This window comes from Mycteria americana, chromosome 5, assembly GCF_035582795.1.
Source record: "Mycteria americana isolate JAX WOST 10 ecotype Jacksonville Zoo and Gardens chromosome 5, USCA_MyAme_1.0, whole genome shotgun sequence".
Classification (NCBI taxonomy): Eukaryota; Metazoa; Chordata; class Aves; order Ciconiiformes; family Ciconiidae; genus Mycteria; species Mycteria americana.
In genome coordinates, this window is record NC_134369.1 from 56,712,388 (window position 1) to 56,730,445 (window position 18,058).

Genomic DNA, 18,058 nt, shown 5'->3' on the forward strand with positions numbered 1-18,058 from the left:
AGACACGAAGTTTGTATACAGATCTGGATTTGGATGGCAACAACAGGTCAGGATTGTTCTGACCTGGGGTTTTGATTTAGTGCAATATTTAGTAATAATATATAGTACTAAATACCGTATGATTACAGAATACATTTTGAATAGGAAATACTACCTCTTGTCTTGATAAAAAGATAGGAAAAATTGTGAGACTTAATTAGTTAAATGCAGTTAAAGCTGCATTTCTATGCATAGCTTCCTGATTTGTATCTGGAAGGATTGACCCTGCTGTTAGAAGCTTGTTTGGAAATACAGCTGTTTGCCTTATTTCATGAGGAAACATTAACAAAATACAATTAACCCATATATTTGTACACATACCCCTATGATGTATACAAGTTGAGAAGCAAGAATTTAAACTTGAAAGGATGACAGTAGTTCATTCTAACATTCATTTAAAGTGCGTGGGATGTATCAAAATTCTTGACCTTTTTTATGAGAAGGAAAGATACATAGACAAATACTCATTATCAGTGGAACACATGTTCACTGCAAACTTAAAAACCTCCTGTTTTGAAAATTTCAAGAGTATAATTGTTTAACCACTGTGAAATTTGTTTCCCTCATCATTTAGAGTGTTAAAGAAACTTACGACAATGAGTAGGGCTTTTTTCCTGAGATCAATAAATTAAATTTTGTCTCATTATATTGCAGCAGGGAGAAACAAATATTCAAAGAGTCACTGAAGATACCTCTGAAATGTGGCTCTGCTCCCATATCAGGCTGTTTTGATGGATTCTTTGCACAACACACACACTTAAATCACATTTAAGTAACATTCTGTATGACAAAACAGCCTCTACTTAAATGCTGTGGGCCTTTAAGCTGTTAAAGCAAGAAAGTTGGACTTGATTCTGAACATTTGCTCTCTTAGCTGTAACTAGCAAGTGTTATAATGAGATTTGTTTCTTTTTGGGCAGAAGTCCATTGGGACAGGATGGATTTAGAGTCTGCTGCTTAAAGAAAGTGTCTTTATACCACCCTGTTGGCTTCATCTTTCTAAGCAGTACAGCTAGCATGTCCTGTGTGACAAATTATTCATACTTCATGAGCAGTGATGTTTCTGGTCTTACTGAAAAAGCTTTATACTTACCAACTATGAGAGCAGATAAGAAATCAGGGCAGCAATTGCACAATTGAGCAACGCCATTTCTTTATTTCATGTTCAGAATGGGACTGAACCAAAATCCTGTTGTTGCTGAACCTCATGGGGCAGAAGTGATACTCATATCTGATACAAATGGCTACACAAATGGCTTTGTTCTTCATGATCTGGGATCTGATCAGCCTTAGAGCTGAAAGGGCACCAGAAATTGAAGCCAGAACTTGGATCTAAATTTAAGTGGACTGAGTTCTGATACTCAGCAAGGTCAAATCCACTTTCTAAATCCCCGTAACTGGGGAATTTCAACTGTGGGTCAAAGCCTGAGTGCTGTGGTTGAACCAGTATAAGTTTATACATTTGCTGATACTAAGAAAGAAGCTGGATAAAAAAGCAAAACAAAACACACCCTGTATTTAGTGTGGCAGATGGAAAGAAGGAAACTCCCACCCCCTGTGTGCAGATCTCTGCAAGATTTACCCTAAAACTAAACAGACTGGTTAAGAACCTTTCTGAAGAGTGTGTTAAGAAATTTCTTTGGATATTTTGCATGCTGAGTCTTCTTTCTGCCTCCTACACTGAAACTCCATTGTACAAGGTTTAACATCAATGGTAGAAGTACATGGTGGAGAATAATCTTTCTAGCTTGAGACAGAGCATATGCAATGAATTTGGGCTGCTAAGAGAATACTGATCAAACAGCAAGAATGCCCATTGATTTCTGGAGATTTTGGATCTGGTCTTCACAGTAGTTTGCTTGTGATCATCTACTATTTTAGAATAGCTTTAAAAAATATTTCCCAGTTTGATGTGTACTCTCTTTGCAGCTGAATTTTTTAGGATAAACATTTCTTGATGAACATACATAGTCAAAGGAATAATGGAGGAATAGTGATTAGTCAGAGAAATTCCATATGATGGTTGTGTTTTACAGGTGTAGCTTTTACAGTTTATTATACTTTTTACCTTTCCATGTTATGGACACGTTGACTGTGTTCTTTTCAGTGGGGCAAGCCCACTGTTTTGGATCACATTCATATCTGGTGTCATTCTGCTAGCTATAGTTGGATCGCACGAGGGATTAATTTGCTCCTTTGCTCTGTACATAGCCTCAATAAATCACAAGCTCAGGGGTGGGGGGAACAGATGTGGAATGGCTGAAAAAATTAAATTCCTTATTTCTATGAACAAACATCACATAAAATCACCATACACAATGCATAGCACATTGATTCATTTAGTTCTTCCTTAATTTTCTCTTTGGGCAAAAGCATTTCTTTACATTACAGCATGAATTTGTTTCATGCCCTGCTCATTTTCAGTGTTTTCTCCCTCATTTGAGGAATGATCTAAGACTTAATAAACACCTTGCAGAACAGCACATTCTTTCACATTTTCTTGGAGAAAATTCTCCATATGTATTTCTAAGTAAAATGTTTTACATAAGGAATAGTTATAAATGCCCAGTGGCTAATTAATGGTCAAGCTTGTTTTGCTGCCTTGGCGAGATGCAATTCTCTTGTACCCATTCTAGGAAACCTTTCCTGGAAGGCAGTAATTTTGGGATAGGTTTGCAGCAAAGATGTACAAATCTTGAAACAAGCCCTGGTAGCTTTGTCACTTGTCATGGAGCAAGTTCAGTGTGGAGTTATGATCTGCAGACACTCCAAGTTCTCAGTGCTTGTTTGAACACAAACAGGAGCAAACTGCAATCATTGTATCTTGGTCTTAGGGAACTTCCTAGATTTTCAGTTTTGACTCTTCTGTTTATTGCTTTTAAAACATATGGGTCAGGCAAAAGCCTGGGTCTGAAAGTTGGTTTTTTTTTTCCCCCCCCTAAATTTGGGGTGGTTGCAGCTGGAATTTAGGTATGGTCTCATTGCTGTTCCTGAACTGAACAGAAGGATGCCCTGATCAAGATACAAGATGGTGTGCTTTGGCCTCTAATCATAGATGTGCCATAGCTCTGTGTTAAAAGAAAGGGAAGCCTAGACTGTAAGCTCTCCATCACTGCCTTACACTTTCCAAAGCAAGGATTAATTAATACAGTAATATGCTTTCTGGAATAAGTGCGCTTGAAGTGATGTGTTGGCAAGTAAAGGGATGGGTAATTGGTATCATCTGTTGGTAGACAGGGAAGGAATATAATTTAGTACCTTCATGTCTCTAAACATGAGCTGCAAAGTATGGCAAATGAACATCAAGCAAATTAAAAAGGAATCACCACTCTGATCACTTGTTTTTTAAAGTCATACTAGATCTTAGGTGATTTTCTGATATGATTTCATAAACACTGTCATGACAGTCACCACGTTTCTTGTACTGGACATTGGGTAACAGAAACCAAAATAATCTGCCAAATATGTAAGGAACAATAAAACAGGAAAATAAAAAAGTATGTAGTTTCTTAAAACAGACTATGTCTGTCATCTCTGACTGCAAGTGTGATGTGATAGTAGCCACTTGGCATAGAACTGTACTTGTGAAAGTGTTTTATATATATCGCAAATGAGTGACACCTTCTCTTATAAGCACCTTAGCGAGAGTTTAGCTTACTTGTGTAAATTGTTGAATTGACTTGTGAGGTAAGATATATCTGTGCTAAGGTGATTATACGATAGGGATTTCTCTACTGTTAAAGAGGACAGAGGTTTCCAGAAGTGCTCCCTCTTGACGTAACTCTGCTCTTCATTAGTCAGTGAAAATCTTAATGACACTGACTTGTCTTTTATAAGTTTTAACACTGACTTTGGGAACAGAGTTAAACCAACAGCAACTGCTTTTGGAAATCCCAACCACTAAGAGGTGCAAAAAGTGCTTTTAAAAAAAAAAGCATTGTGTGTGGTTTAACATATTTAAAACGTGTATTATATTTTATAGGCACATATGAAGATTATGAACTAACCCTATAATTGCCTGATAACTAAAATATAACACTGCTTAAGTGACAATTTATTTCTATTTAAAACAGTGGGTTTTATTTTTTTTAATAAATTAGATTAACATGTTTACAACCATGTTTACAACATTCTTAAAACGACATAACAAGCTGGTTGACGTATAGCCTCTATTTTGATTCCCACTAAATCCTTTTTATTTTTTGAAATTATCTCTCCTTTAGTTTATAGTGAGTTTTGTTGAATAATAACGTAAGTAACAGCAGGAATGTATGGTAACATACTGTCTGATCTGCAGTTACATAATTGGTCTTGCTTGCTTAGCCCTTAGATTTTTGAAAGTAACTATTTACCCAAGGAGTGTTTGTATTCATAAAGTAAAATGTTTCCTCCCTAAACATGGGCAAAATTAAAAACACACATAAACAACCATTATCATTAGCTCACAAACATATGCTAAAGACCATCTACTATATATTATTTTATAACTTTTCCAAATGTAGTTTAGTTAACATTTTAGAAATATTATATTATTTCTAAATCCATGTGCCTGTTTAAACTTCATTATCTCAAATGATACTGAGTGAGTGGTCATGAAACAGTATCATAAAATACATACAGACATTATTTTAATGCAATAAACATGTGATTTTTAAGACTATCTTAACAAACACACATGTTTATTCTTTGCTGAAACATGTTTCTGCAAGTGCCACACCTATGTTTTGCATGTTTTCAGTCAGTTGGTTCAAAAGATTATGGGGGGGGGGGGGAATATCTCAAAATCCTCAGAATCTCGGAGCAAAATACCAGCCTATTTTGACACAGCTATTTTTCCATAGCAAACACTTTTAATTCTCAGAATTTTTCTTAACTGTGAAACATGGGTAGGGCACTGAAACATGCATTTTTATATTTTTGCTCCTTATGAACCAGATAACACATGAGATGCAATGAAATTTTCCTAGATGTCAATTTTTAATTCTCTTATCCTGAAGCATGAAAGTGAATGGTTGCTAGATTTGTAGACACACTGGTTTTGGTAGTGATTGCATCTTATGTGGGAGGTATCTGGTGTTTTATTATTTGTTTTATAGTGTCATTTCAATGTAATGTGCTGTTCTTTGTGTCTTTGTTGTCTCTTTTTTTTCTTTGTCCCCCCAACAGCATTTTGTCCCGCACAGGGAAGAAGGAGAATCAAGATGCCTCCAATTTGACAGTGCCCATGACCATGTGTCTTTTTCCTGTGCCATTCCCACTCACCCCATCTCTAAGACCACAGGTCAGTTCCATCAACCCTACTGTTACTCGCTCCCTCCTTTACAGCGTCCTGCGAGATGCTCCATCTGAACGTGGCCAGCAAAGTCGTGATGCTCAGTTATCAGACTACCCATCTTTGGACTATCAAGGACTTTACGTGACACTGGTGACACTGCTGGATCTAGTTCCCTTGCTACAACATGGTCAACATGGTAAGCAGGCCCTTGAACCCTTCCAGTACGCTTAACTTCAGTGCTGTGAATCCATGAATGATGCATAAATGCAGTAGAAGAGATGGGCCTAAACTGACCTGGATCTGGAATTCAATCTCCTGGGATGCGTTTATATCCAAGTGTTTGGTTTGACTTTCTTAAATAAAAGATGTTTTTTTGCTAACTGTGGATTTGGGTTTGAATTCTGAGGTTGTCTGATTTTTAGTGATATGCTGGTGGTATGTAACTAAAATACAATGGTATGTAACAAAAATAATACAGATGGGTCTAAAAAAATCTGGATTTTGAATTTGAATCTGCTGGGATATCTTCAGACCGGTCTTTTTGGCGTGGCTCTCTTAAAAAGGCACAGATTGCTTGCAAATGGATATCTGGCCTATAATGAATATGCAGATTGAGTGTTTTGGTGAAGGTCCATCTCTAAATAGAACATAGTATACATTTAGTTGAAGAAAAACCATGGTAATGGTGATTTGAGATGGCTTTAAAATATTCCTGGGTAAAAAGATAGCAATATCTCTGTCTGACTTACAGAAAAGACGTATTTTCTTATGTTTTGATTTAGTTAATCACAAGATTTTTTGTGACTGTGTTGTATTTATGTTGTTTTCCCTCAAGTTCTGCATATGTCTGGCTTGTTACTCTGTGGCTTTCCATACTGGGATTCAGGAGCCCAGTGTTCTCCCTATGTTACATAAGTCAAATATTAATTTTCACCATGGTATCAGGGTGTATTACTTACATAGTTCAGTATAGGAAGATTGTTGTCAATCTAATACACTGCTGAAATTCTTGAGGAGGAAAGTTGTTCCTGTTAAATGCTGAATTCCTTTTGAGTTGGCAGCAGCATGTTTTGAATCAGACTACTGCACTAGGCTCCTAGCAAATTATAGACTTGTCGACTTAGCTTAAATTTCTAGAAATGGTGGAGTTAATTATCAAAACAGTCTTTTTGTAAATAGATAACATGGTGATAATTAACAAGCAGTGGAGACCTGTAAAGAACAAGTAACACTGAGCAAACATAATTTCTTTTTATGGCAGCACAATGACTCTCCTGGTGGGGTTTTCCTGTCCTTAGTCAGGCTTTTATTGCTGTGTCACTTGACATCCTAGTAGGCAATCTGGGACATATGGTCCCCACTTGAGTGAGGAAAACACTCCAGGAGTAATTACCAGTGGCTCTTGTCAGCTGGAAGGGTATACCAAGTGGGAATCTTACAGGAGTCTGTGCTGGGTCTAGTGTTATTAAATATTTTAATTTTTTTACTTACTTTTTTTACTGATAGAAACGAGAGAGCACTTTGATTTGCAGAGGTTATCAACATGGTGAATAGCATGTCCTTTGTGTGAAAGATAGCCGATTCAAAACAATCTTGGCAGATTGCATTCTGTTTTGAAACATCTTCAAAAGAGAAATGTAAAATATTACGTTTAAGCAGGAAAAATCAAAGGCAGAAATGAAATGGGGGAAATACTAGCTTGAAAGCCGTACTGCAGAGATGTGGGTGTTACAGTAGATCAGAGGCAGCCCATAAGTCACTAATATATTAATGTTATTCTAGCAATATGTAAACAGGTGTTTTGTGTATGAGACACCCAAAGCATTTTGTTTATCATTCTAACAGCCCTAGCAAGGCCTCAGCTGGAGTAAAATTTTCAGATTTGTCCATCTGGCTTCAAGAAAGACATGGACCATTTGGGAGGAGTCCAGGAAAAAGAAACAAGAATGGTTTGAAGTCTAGAAAATGTGAACAGTGAGGAAAAACAGAAAGAACTTAGTTTGTCTAGCTTAGAGAAAAATGGAAGGGAGACATGATTATCATAAACAAATATGTAGAGGTTGCTGCGAGGAGAAATAAACTAAACCAAACTATTTGTGGTTACAGTTGATTAGGATAAGAAATTATAGGCTTAAACTGCAGCAATGGAAATTTAAAAAAAAAAAAAAGAAAGCCTTTTTATGTTAAAGATGGTTAGGATGAATTGCCAGGAGAAGGAGTGAACTGTCTTGCAGATTTTTAAGAAAGGTTTAGATAAATATCTGCCAGGACTGATTTGGTTGACTCATGCTTGGGGCAAGGGGAGGTCACTTGCTATTTTCTATGGTTCTGTGTACGGAGAATTAAATTTTGCAATACAACTTGTTATTTATTTCTCCCTCAGCTTAGCATTTGACTAAAAGAAATATATTTTTTTTTATCAGAACAATCAATGTTGTTTGGGTAAGTACAACTGGTGCACTAGGCGGTCCTGAGCTTTGGTCCAATCAGATTATACACAACTCTCAATGCTTAGCTGGTAACTACGTATTGCAAGAGAGAAACACTCTCTAGCATTAAGGGTCTGGTTAGACCCTTGCATAGAAGACTTGCCAGAACCACTGAAATGGAGTGCTAATTTTAATTCTTACTATGACTCATGATGTTTACAGCTATAGATCTCTGAGCACTTTACGGAGGCAGTTTTAAATCATCCTAGTTGTACAGATGAGACTCAAGGCCTGTGTAACATACTTAAGGTTACAGAGTAAGTAACAAAAGGAATCCCTCATGCAGGTGAAAGGCCTTATGATATATTGGGATCATCATACAGGTTCACACTTGGGGTTTGTTGAGTGCCGTAAACTTTCTCAGGGGGTTATTTGCCCCAGCTCAATTCCTCATTTGGAAGATGCCACAGTGGCCAAATACACAATAACCTATCCCTTCCCTCTGGATCTTGAAATGTTGCACATTTCTTAAGTATCCTTTTCAAAGTGTTGTAGTATAATTAATTAGAGTAAGTATGGAAATTCTTGATAAATATTCCTTTCCTTTTAAGCCTTGGCCATTTTTGGCCTCAATGGCTTCCCAGGAAAACGAGATCCATATTTTAATCACATGTTGTTTGAAAAATACAGTGACACTTGCTGTAGTCTCTATGTGGGGGGTACTTTACAGCTCTCTTGAGGGTAATTAAGATCAAAATCTTATTTTTCTATGGCTGATAAAGTCTAGAATGCTTTTTGCAAAAGCAGGCCAAATTCTGATTCTAATAACATCTCTGCTTAAATGCAGGCCACTGTATGTTAATCACTATATGATTAAAATCAACATTGATTTTAATCAATTATTTTACTGGCTGTAGTATTCATATTCCCTCCAAACTCTTCTGAGTACTGTTGAACAGCTGTTTTCCTCTATTTTAGGAGAGGCTTAAAAATGATGGGTGAAGTCTCTTGTCTATAGTGATTTACTTTCCAAATTACTTTGAGGGGAAAACATGAATTTAAATGTTTTTTTTTTTATAGTTTTGTAAACTAAAAAGTGCATAGTCATAATTATTTTTTCATTGTAATGATTCTGTATTTATTTCATTTTATTCAACAGATCTTGGGCAATCAATTTTTTACACTACAACATGCTTACTTCCTTTTCTCAATGATGATATTTTGAGTACTTTACCCTATACAATGATTTCAACACTAGCTACCTTTCCTCCATTTCTGCACAAGGATATTATAGAGTATCTCAGCACATCTTTTCTGCCTATGGCTATATGTAAGTAGAACTCATTCTAGTATTGTTATGTCTCAGAAAACATGGTGCACTGCTATAATAGTATCAGACTGTAGGAGTCAAAGTTTGATCTGTCATAGAATTGTAATGGGACATCAGTCTACTGTATGTATATATGTAAAATAATTCCATGTGACTATTTTTCAAAGGGAAATAATTCTACAATTTTTATTTATTTATTATGCTCTGTTGCTGTGTGAATTCTTCCTTCATTTAAAGGGTGAAATTTAGCTTCTTTAAGAAACACACTGTTTTCAGACTCGTAGAACTTTCAGTGCCAGCAGTGGGAGTTTTGAATACAGAATCAATGGACAAACTGCTCCTGAAACGATAGATGCTATAGCAACATGCGTAATTTTTGCATCTGGACTAAAGCTGGATGTACAAGAATTACTCTTCTAAATGTAATGATGTGATGAATTTCTGATTTTTCTCCTTCCCTCTCTTCTCGGCATTTTCTCTTTAAGTTCTGTACTAAATAGCTGTGTCTGTAGTGTCTCCTGTCCATAAGTGTTAAGACTGAATGTGACAGTGCCTGCCTTTTTTTCTCTTTCTTTCTTTTTTCTTTCCCCACCGAGGGTGTCACATGATTACATAAGTTCATAATCCCTGCTGAATGTGAATCCTGAGGTGTGTTCTGAATGCTCGTCTATGTACCTGATAAAAAACTTGATGGGATTTCAGTAGCAGCGAGAAATTTAACCATATTCTGCGGATGGAAGCATTAGGATCAATATTAAAAGTCAGTTTTAACCACAAGCCTTTTAACTGTGTGGGTAATCAAACACTGGAACAGTTTGCCAGAGAGGTTGCAGATTCTCCATCCTAGCAGATGTTCAAAACACAACTGGACAAGGTCCTGAGTACCTGCTCTGGTTGGCCTTTGTTTGAGCAGGGGGGTTGGACAAGATGATCTCCAGAGGTCCCTTCTAACATCAACCATCCCATGATTCTGTGAGAATGTCTCCTTATCTGTATTCCAGACCTTTATGGAAAAACATGAACAACTTTGTAGAGATCAACACTGGTATCATTTAAGCATATAGAAGATGCTGTTAGAACATGGAAAGACGCATGGTCCAGTGTTTTGAGATTAAGATTTTATGGAAATTTATCACCTACATTTTCTGGCTCTACCAGTCAGTGATCTTGGAGAAATCCCTTAACTCTTCTGTACTTCGGTTTCCCCATGTAAAATAGTCCCTTGTAAGACATTGCAGTGATGTTTTCTCTGTTACCTTTGACAGGTCTAATAACAGTATGCAAATGAAAACTACTAAGATATATTTCATACATGTGTGCAATAGGTCCTCTTTGGGTTAAGAACCGAATGTTGCATTAAACTCATCCCATTACTGTTACTTGTTAAAGAACAGCTGATGTAGGTGACTTATCCTTTCCTATCTTCAGATCTGTAAAACTTCTCCAAAAGAACTGATTGAGCCAAATCCTTGGTTTACTTTATCAATACTATTCCCCAACTGCCCTTGGCAGAGACTGCATCCATGTAGAGCATGGGAGCAACCTTTGTCATCCTGCCTTTTTCCTCAAACAGTTTTGGTTAGATCTCTGTATGAAACCAGTCTGCTGCTCTTTAAATTTGGCTGCTAGTACTGTGTCCTACTTTTCTGCTGATGGCCACATTTTAATTGCCAGGTTAGAGCTGCTGAGTGTTTTGCAATTTAAATCCATACAAATAGACCTTGCTGTAATAATTTGGGGGCTCTTATGTGTGTGGATGAGATTCAAAAAAGAATCAGTGAAGTGCAATGAAGAGAGCCATAGTAATGTTGGGTCATGTGGAGATGTACCAGATAGAAGAGAAAAATTCTCCATTTTCCCTTCCCTCCTTATTTTCCTGTCGAGTGCTCTTTTAATTAGTGTCCTAGTCTTTCCCCACCTGGAATGATCCGCTTCTTTACAAGGCAAGTGCTGAACCTTTCCTTCCCCTAGTGTTCAGCTTTGAATCAAACTGAAAAGGAGGATGCAAGAGATTGTGTAAGCAGCTGGAGAGCCAGATGGGAGGGATGAAAGCATCTCACTGAACTGGTAGCTACAGTTCTGTGCTTCTATCCCAAATGCTTGGTATTTGGGCCCTGGCAGCCAGGCTTGGGAAAGTGCTGTGAGTGAGGGTGGGGAAGATACATACCACATCTCTGTGTAGGAGGTTGCCTTCAAAGCCATATTGCTGTGTTATAGTTCAGCAAATAAACACCTACACTCTTCAGGGTCTTTCCAAGTATACCATTTAATAGTAACCACTTCGTAGGAGACCAGAAGGAACTCTAGCCACTTTATGTGTGAAGTCAAAGTTACAACAGCTTAGCTACACTTCAGTGCTAGTGTTTATCATTATCTTAGCACAGTTCACATAACAAGGGGGACTAATTTTTCTCATATGTAACTATAACTTGAACTAATACCCTGTGCTCCCTGAGGAGTAATCTGTGCCATACACCAACAGCCAGCAGCTACCACCAACCACAATGCTTCATCAGTATATCTCAACAGCAGGCTTTCCATTTTTTCTTGTTTCTTTACCCTCCACTTCCTCCTTTCCTACAATCCAAGCCCTAGGTGCACTTGACTATACAAGTGACGTTGTTTTGACCAGTCTCTGGGTTCTGAAGGCAAGTGCCTGAGAAGATCACTGTCTTTGGTTAGTGCAGCTCTGAGAATGAAATCCTCCTGATCTGGAAAACCAGGTGTGCTCTCTGTGAAGCAATACCATATTCTTAGTCATATTTCTGTTCCAGCAGAAAAGGGGTTTCACCACCTCCAATACATAATGTTTCTAGTTTTTTAGGGTTTTTTTGTTTGGTTTATTTTAATGATAAGGTACCTTAGGAATTTTATTTGTATCAGTTGGAATCAGTTATATGCTATTCTCGCCTAATTTTCCTTGTTATACAATAGAAAATGTTTTCTTTTTTTTTTTTCCCCCTTTCTTTCAAGTGGGATCCTCAAAAAGAGAAGGTGTTCCAGCACATGTCAATCTGTCTGCATCATCAATGCTAATGATTGCAATGCAGTACACATCAAACCCAGGTATGTGTAAACATGCAACATGGTCTCATTCTCTCTAAAACTATGAGTCATGAAGTACTGTGTCAAATGCAATCAGAAAAGTTCAGATGATGGGAAAAATCTGTCCTGCCATCCAACACAGGATGAAAAATAAGTGATTTTAGTCAAAACTGGAATTTCTGAGCCTCATGCTTGAAGTAATTGTTATGGAGATAAGAGATCTCATTGTGATGAAGAAATAGCATTCAGGCCAGGATTGGAGGCTCTGATCTACTCTTGCTTGATATCAGAAAATAGTGTTGATATATAACATCAGTGTTGGAGAGAAATCACCACTAACTTTGACTATAGAAATTCATAGTAACAGTTTGTCTTATACTATGATTCATATCCCACCAAGTTCACAACTGATACTATTTTTTAAAGATGACAGGTAATGCTGGCTGCAGGCTCAACAGAACTATAATGAATGTAAATGTAGTTATAAGTATCTAAACACAAGGCTATTCTCTCTCATTGTGACGCAGTCCTAGTTAAATCAGTGGGATCACATAGCCAAATCGAAACAAAATTTAACCTGAGGGAGCTGTTACATGACATTACGATAGTCAACTATTTCCCGTTTTATGTAGATGGGTAGATGGTGTGTGTGGGGTGGAACCCCACACTGCAGTATGTGCATGAGAAGTGTCACATCATGCTAACGTAGTTCACAGTGGTAAATAAAATCAGCACACCGTTTTTAAAAGGTACTCTCACAAGTTAGTTTTTTTCATGAAATGTTCTATTTTTGTTTGTGAATTCCATGTTCCAGCCATCTGAGGAAAATGTTGCCCTGTGGTTTTTGGGAATTCAAACACGTAAAGTAGTTCATTTGGCTCTCATGTTAGTTTGATGCAGAGTGGATCCTATAGCCTTTGGTATACACAGGAATAATGTATTGTTACATGTGACTTCCATTACTGCCTCAAGAGGAATGACAAGATACCCATTTACAGCTTTACACTGTGCCAGAGGGACAAAGTTTAAGTGAATTAGCAGGTATTCTTAAACTAGAGGCGTTTGAAAAAGATCTCCATTGCTGTGCAAAAAGCTGTACACTCATAATACTCATCTTACTCCATTTCTTGACAGAAACAAGTTACTAATATTTTATTTCTCATCTTTTGTGATGACTCTCAGGGCAATGATTCTTAAGCAAACTCTTTAAAATAAGAAGTAATTAAATGAGGTATAGAGTTTTGGACGGACAAAGCAAAGCCAATCAGCTAATTATGTCACTTCTGTAACTTGAATTTCCATTTCAGTATTATGTCTATACTGTCTTTTCTCTCTCAGTGTATCACTGCCAATTGTTGGAATGCCTCATGAAATATAAGCAAGAAGTATGGAAAGTAAGTTTATGATCATATATGCTTATGGAAATGACTGTATTTGGATAGTAATGAAAACCAGATGGCTTGAAAATTGAACTGACTGTGTGCCAAGAAGTTACAAATTCTCTTTATATCCAATCCTCCTTCTGATTATGGAGACGAAGGCCCTTCTGATTTTTAGTTTAAAGAAGCAGCGCCATGTTTTGTAGAACAGAGCTCCATTTCCTAAATACTATGTGGTTGTGGCTCCAATTAGCAGAAATTTCAGTAACAACCAATCTTCTCATTCATGTGGGACTGAACTTTTATGATGACTATTTGTGAGTATTGTCTTAGCCTGAATCTGATCTGGATCCAGTTATTTATCTATATCACACCTCTTCGCTCCATGGCTATACAGAGGCTTCATTTGCTGTATGTTAGTATACTATGGGGGTGGGCAGTAGCCATTGGATGCTCTGATCCAACTCGGAAGCCAATTGTGAACATATTGTTGAATTTAGTCATCTAATCTACTTGTAAGAGCATACAAAGGATGTTTGGTAGGGTATAAAATATGTATATTTTGTGTGTTCAGGTATCTTTGAACAGAAGTAATATATATTGAATTGTGGTTTTTTACCTTGCAAAATAAACATTTTGTATGTGTCTTTCCTTAGGATTTGCTATATGTGATAGCCTATGGACCGTCTCAAGTTAAACCTCCAGCCGTACAAATGTTATTTCACTATTGGCCCAATTTAAAACCCCCTGGGGCGATCAGTGAGTACAGAGGACTGCAGTACACAGGTCAGTGCAGCTGTTTTTGTATGGGCCAAAATAAATATAAAGGAGATGATCATAAGTGTGTTAATGTCACATGTTTACAGTTCCGCGATGTATTTTGAAATCTTTTGTTCGATAAGTTGGTACTTTCATAAATATATACAATATCCGTTTCTCTGTATTTTCAAAAGATGTTATGAAAAATAAAAACTGTGATCATGGCTAGTAAACATATTGTGTTACTCCCAATACTAACTAAACCAGAACAGGAGAAGAAATAAATACGGTGTACCAAATGGTCTGTGAAACTGCCTTCTTGGCTTCACAAGGGTTCTGGCTTATGTTCCTTTCAATTATTGCTTTGGTTGCTTTTGTTGTGCCAGCTGCTATCACTCTTGCTGTTGCTAAGACTCCTTATCTGGCTGTTACTGTCAAAAAAAATCAAGTGATGTCAGGTGCAGTCAGTATAATGGATAAGTTCTCAAGGTTGACTATAGGGTGAAAATGAGAGACAAAGACAGCAATGCAGCTGGAGCTGAGTAGGCGGATGGTACAAAGTCCTCTGTCCACCGGACTCCCCAGTGAAACTGATGGGATTGTGCTTCTATGGTGGGGACTGTCCAGCAGCAATTCATGACTTGCTTTTCCTGCTTGCCTGTCTCAACCTGTTTCAAATAATCTCTGTCATATGGGATATGTTTTGTTCACTTTTAAAATTTCTGGACCAGAATGCGACATTTTAAATAACAAAAATGAAGGATTGGAAGAGACCTTGAAGACCCCCTAGACCAACTCAAGTATGTCCTGAATGTTCCTGATACGTTTGATCTGTTCTAAAGCCTTCCCTTGAAGGCTTGATAGATTTTCTTGACTTTTTTTAAAAATCATTCTTCTTGTGCTGCTCTGCATCACTTCTTTCATGCAAGCAGGTCTGTAAACTAAGCATGATACGCCATCTGAACTGTTACTAGTGCTGGGTAGACTGGAATAATTTTCCTATATATAAAGTTTCTGTTAATGTATCCCAGAATGGGATGAGTATTATCTGCAGTTGCATGGCATTTTGACCTAGGGGCATCCTGTATAGCATCCAAGTGATGCCACTTGAACATACCTTTGTTGTTTACTTCTTGTCATTACAAAGCTAAGGCTCTTTCTGTGGCTGGACTATTTTTCCTTCATCATAGCTGTGTTTTCATTTTGCCTGGGAATGTTACTGAATTTACTCAGCTACTCCTACCATCCTGCTCCTGGAGTGGAAAGATAATTAATTAATTCAAGGTGTTGGTGAGATCAGGAAGTGTCTTCAATGGGGATGTCTGCGTCTTACTTTTTCCATTTCTTCGCTGAGTTCATGGTTCATTTCATAATTATATCCCAAAGAAGTCAGTAGGCATATATATACTAGGTGGTTTATTGTAATTATTAGGCTTCCTGAGGAATGGCTAGGTCTTCTCTCATATTTGTATAGTACTTAGTACAAGAGGATCTTGTTCTCAGTTAATACCACTAGACCCAAAGAATATAAATGTATTTTCTCCATTTATTAATCAGCTGTGTTTTGGTTTTGCAGCCTGGAATCCTATTCATTGCCAGCACATTGAATGCCATAATGCGATTAACAAACCTGCTGTGAAGGTACTGCTATTTATTCAGGGGTCAAACCCAACTATCTAGGGGATGGGAGGTTGCGCTTTGACCCCAGCCATATGCTCTAGTTGTGTGCTGGTGACCAAGAGCAGGAGCTAAGGGAACAGCAAAGCCTGTTGAGACCCAGGGGGCCAGAACTTTGTGAATATGTTCTTTGGCTGCCTAAAGCAAGATGGGATATTTCCTCCAACTGCTGTGGGCCAAGTCTTGGTATTGAACATGAGGATGGTTGCAGAGCACTTCATAAAATTCTAAGCTGGCTCATGGCTAATCCATGTAAATATTTTCGTGAACACATATATGTTTGTAAATATGTGCACAAATATTACTATATACAGGAAACATTATGTCAATTACATAGGTACATATTCACCTTGGTATCTTGATTGAGGTCATACAATGCGCCTACTCTGATTGTGGTCCTTTCCTTGGACTGTGTCCTAAAGGAAATATTAACAAAGCTTTACTTACCTCTTCTACAGCCTCTTTGAGGGAGGTAAATTATTATCTTTCCTGTTTATGTGGAAGGTAACAAAGTAAAATGGCTTGACCAGGATCAAAGCGCATTTTGATGGCAGAGGCAAGAACAGCATCCCAAGTCCAGAGCATACTACAGTGAGGTGTACTAATTAATTAGATTTATATCTAGTTAAATATGTAGATACAACCAATTTTCCTGGCATCAAGTCATATACTAACATAATTACATTAGTCAAACAGTTCTTCAGTGAGCCTTTTCCACAGGCTATGATACTGATACGGCATAATGGTGACACTCACAAGTCCTGCAAGGGACCACTTTCCTGCCCACTCCAATCATTCTTCCTGATCCCTTTTCATAGGGAAAAAAGCTGGAAGGTGTTGCTTCATGTTGTAGTGATCACTAGATTCAGACTAATCACTGATTAGAGCAAAATATCAATGACATTTACAGTTCCAAGCTTTGCAGATGAAATACCTGAATATTTTTGAATGATCTCTTAGCTTAACTTTGACAGAACCAGTCTTGATCAGCCATCACTCAGAAAAATGCAGCCTGTTGTCTCTTGGATAGATGAATGTAAATTTGGTTAACAACGATGAGAAACATTCAAAGAGGCATTTGTCTTTATAAATAAGATCTTGCACTTGAATGGAGTAAGAAACATTTTGATTTAAGTGGTTAAGATATTGCGTATACATACTGTTCAGCTTTTCCTTAAATACTACAAAACACTTAAATATGTATGTAACTGGTTGTTAACTGTAACTGTAACAGTTTTCTGTAACCAACTAATGTGGAAGGATAAAAGCTAATGCAAGACACAGTTTGGACCTATGTTGCCAAGGGAACTGTGGGTCCATAGTCTTCATTCTGTCACTGGAATTGTGCTGTATAGTTATGTCCTGGTTTCAGCTGAGATAGAGTTAATTTCTATCTCAGCTGAAACCAGGACAAGTTAACAACTGTGATGACTGAAAATTGGATTTTGCTGGAAGAGGTGTTACTGAGAGAGAAAAATCTAGACTTACATTACCTTGTCCTAAGCAATGGGTCCTCTAAGTAACTATCTCTTTGGAAAAAAAAAAAGTAAGTTTGTCATGACTATGCAATGTAAATGTGTAACACAAAATATACTTGTCTTTCAGAGAGTGATAATACTGATATTGAAATATGTCCTGTTCTCTTCCCATAGGCTCTCATTTTCAGTTACAACCCTCTCTTTGTTAGAAATAATTTGAGATCCTGTACTGCCAGATGCTGAGTACCGTCTTTCAGAATACTAAATGCTCTCAACACATATCAAAGCTGTGTTATGTTGTATATCCTAGCATTAATGTGTTGAACTTTCTCAGTGAACTTCAGTGAACAGAGGTGTTAATTCTTTTCCTTCTCTGTGTTTCAGATGTGCATTGACCCATCCTTGTCTGTGGCTTTGGGTGATAAGCCACCTCCCCTATATCTTTGTGAAGAATGCAGCCAGAGAATTGCAGGGTAGGTAAACTAAGAGCTGGGAAATGATCAGGTATGGTCAGACTCCAGAGTTCAGAAGTCTGGAGTTATGCTTTTTTTCAGTATGATTAGCATATAATTTATATAGATAACCCTGTTGAAATATACGGAGCAGACTGCCACTCAGTGTGAATAAGGAGTACAGAAATTTACGCC

At 37.4% G+C, this 18,058-nt stretch overlaps 1 protein-coding gene across 16 annotated transcripts in view; it reads left to right on the forward strand.

The window, feature by feature from the left end:
* UNC79 (unc-79 subunit of NALCN channel complex) overlaps positions 1–18,058 on the forward strand; it is a 122,277-nt gene that overhangs the window by 6,332 nt on the left and 97,887 nt on the right. For 12 of the 16 annotated variants that reach the window (XM_075503480.1, XM_075503484.1, XM_075503485.1 and 9 more), the window contains exons 3-9: positions 5,206–5,510; positions 8,903–9,073; positions 12,047–12,139; positions 13,457–13,512; positions 14,154–14,283; positions 15,833–15,897; positions 17,796–17,884. In XM_075503480.1, the coding sequence (XP_075359595.1) occupies positions 5,206–5,510; positions 8,903–9,073; positions 12,047–12,139; positions 13,457–13,512; positions 14,154–14,283; positions 15,833–15,897; positions 17,796–17,884 (909 nt within the window). Of the gene's footprint in view, positions 1–5,205; positions 5,511–8,902; positions 9,074–12,046; positions 12,140–13,456; positions 13,513–14,153; positions 14,284–15,832; positions 15,898–17,795; positions 17,885–18,058 lie in introns of those variants that run through there. The other 4 variants (XM_075503486.1, XM_075503491.1, XM_075503493.1 and 1 more) reach the window with 4 other exon arrangements.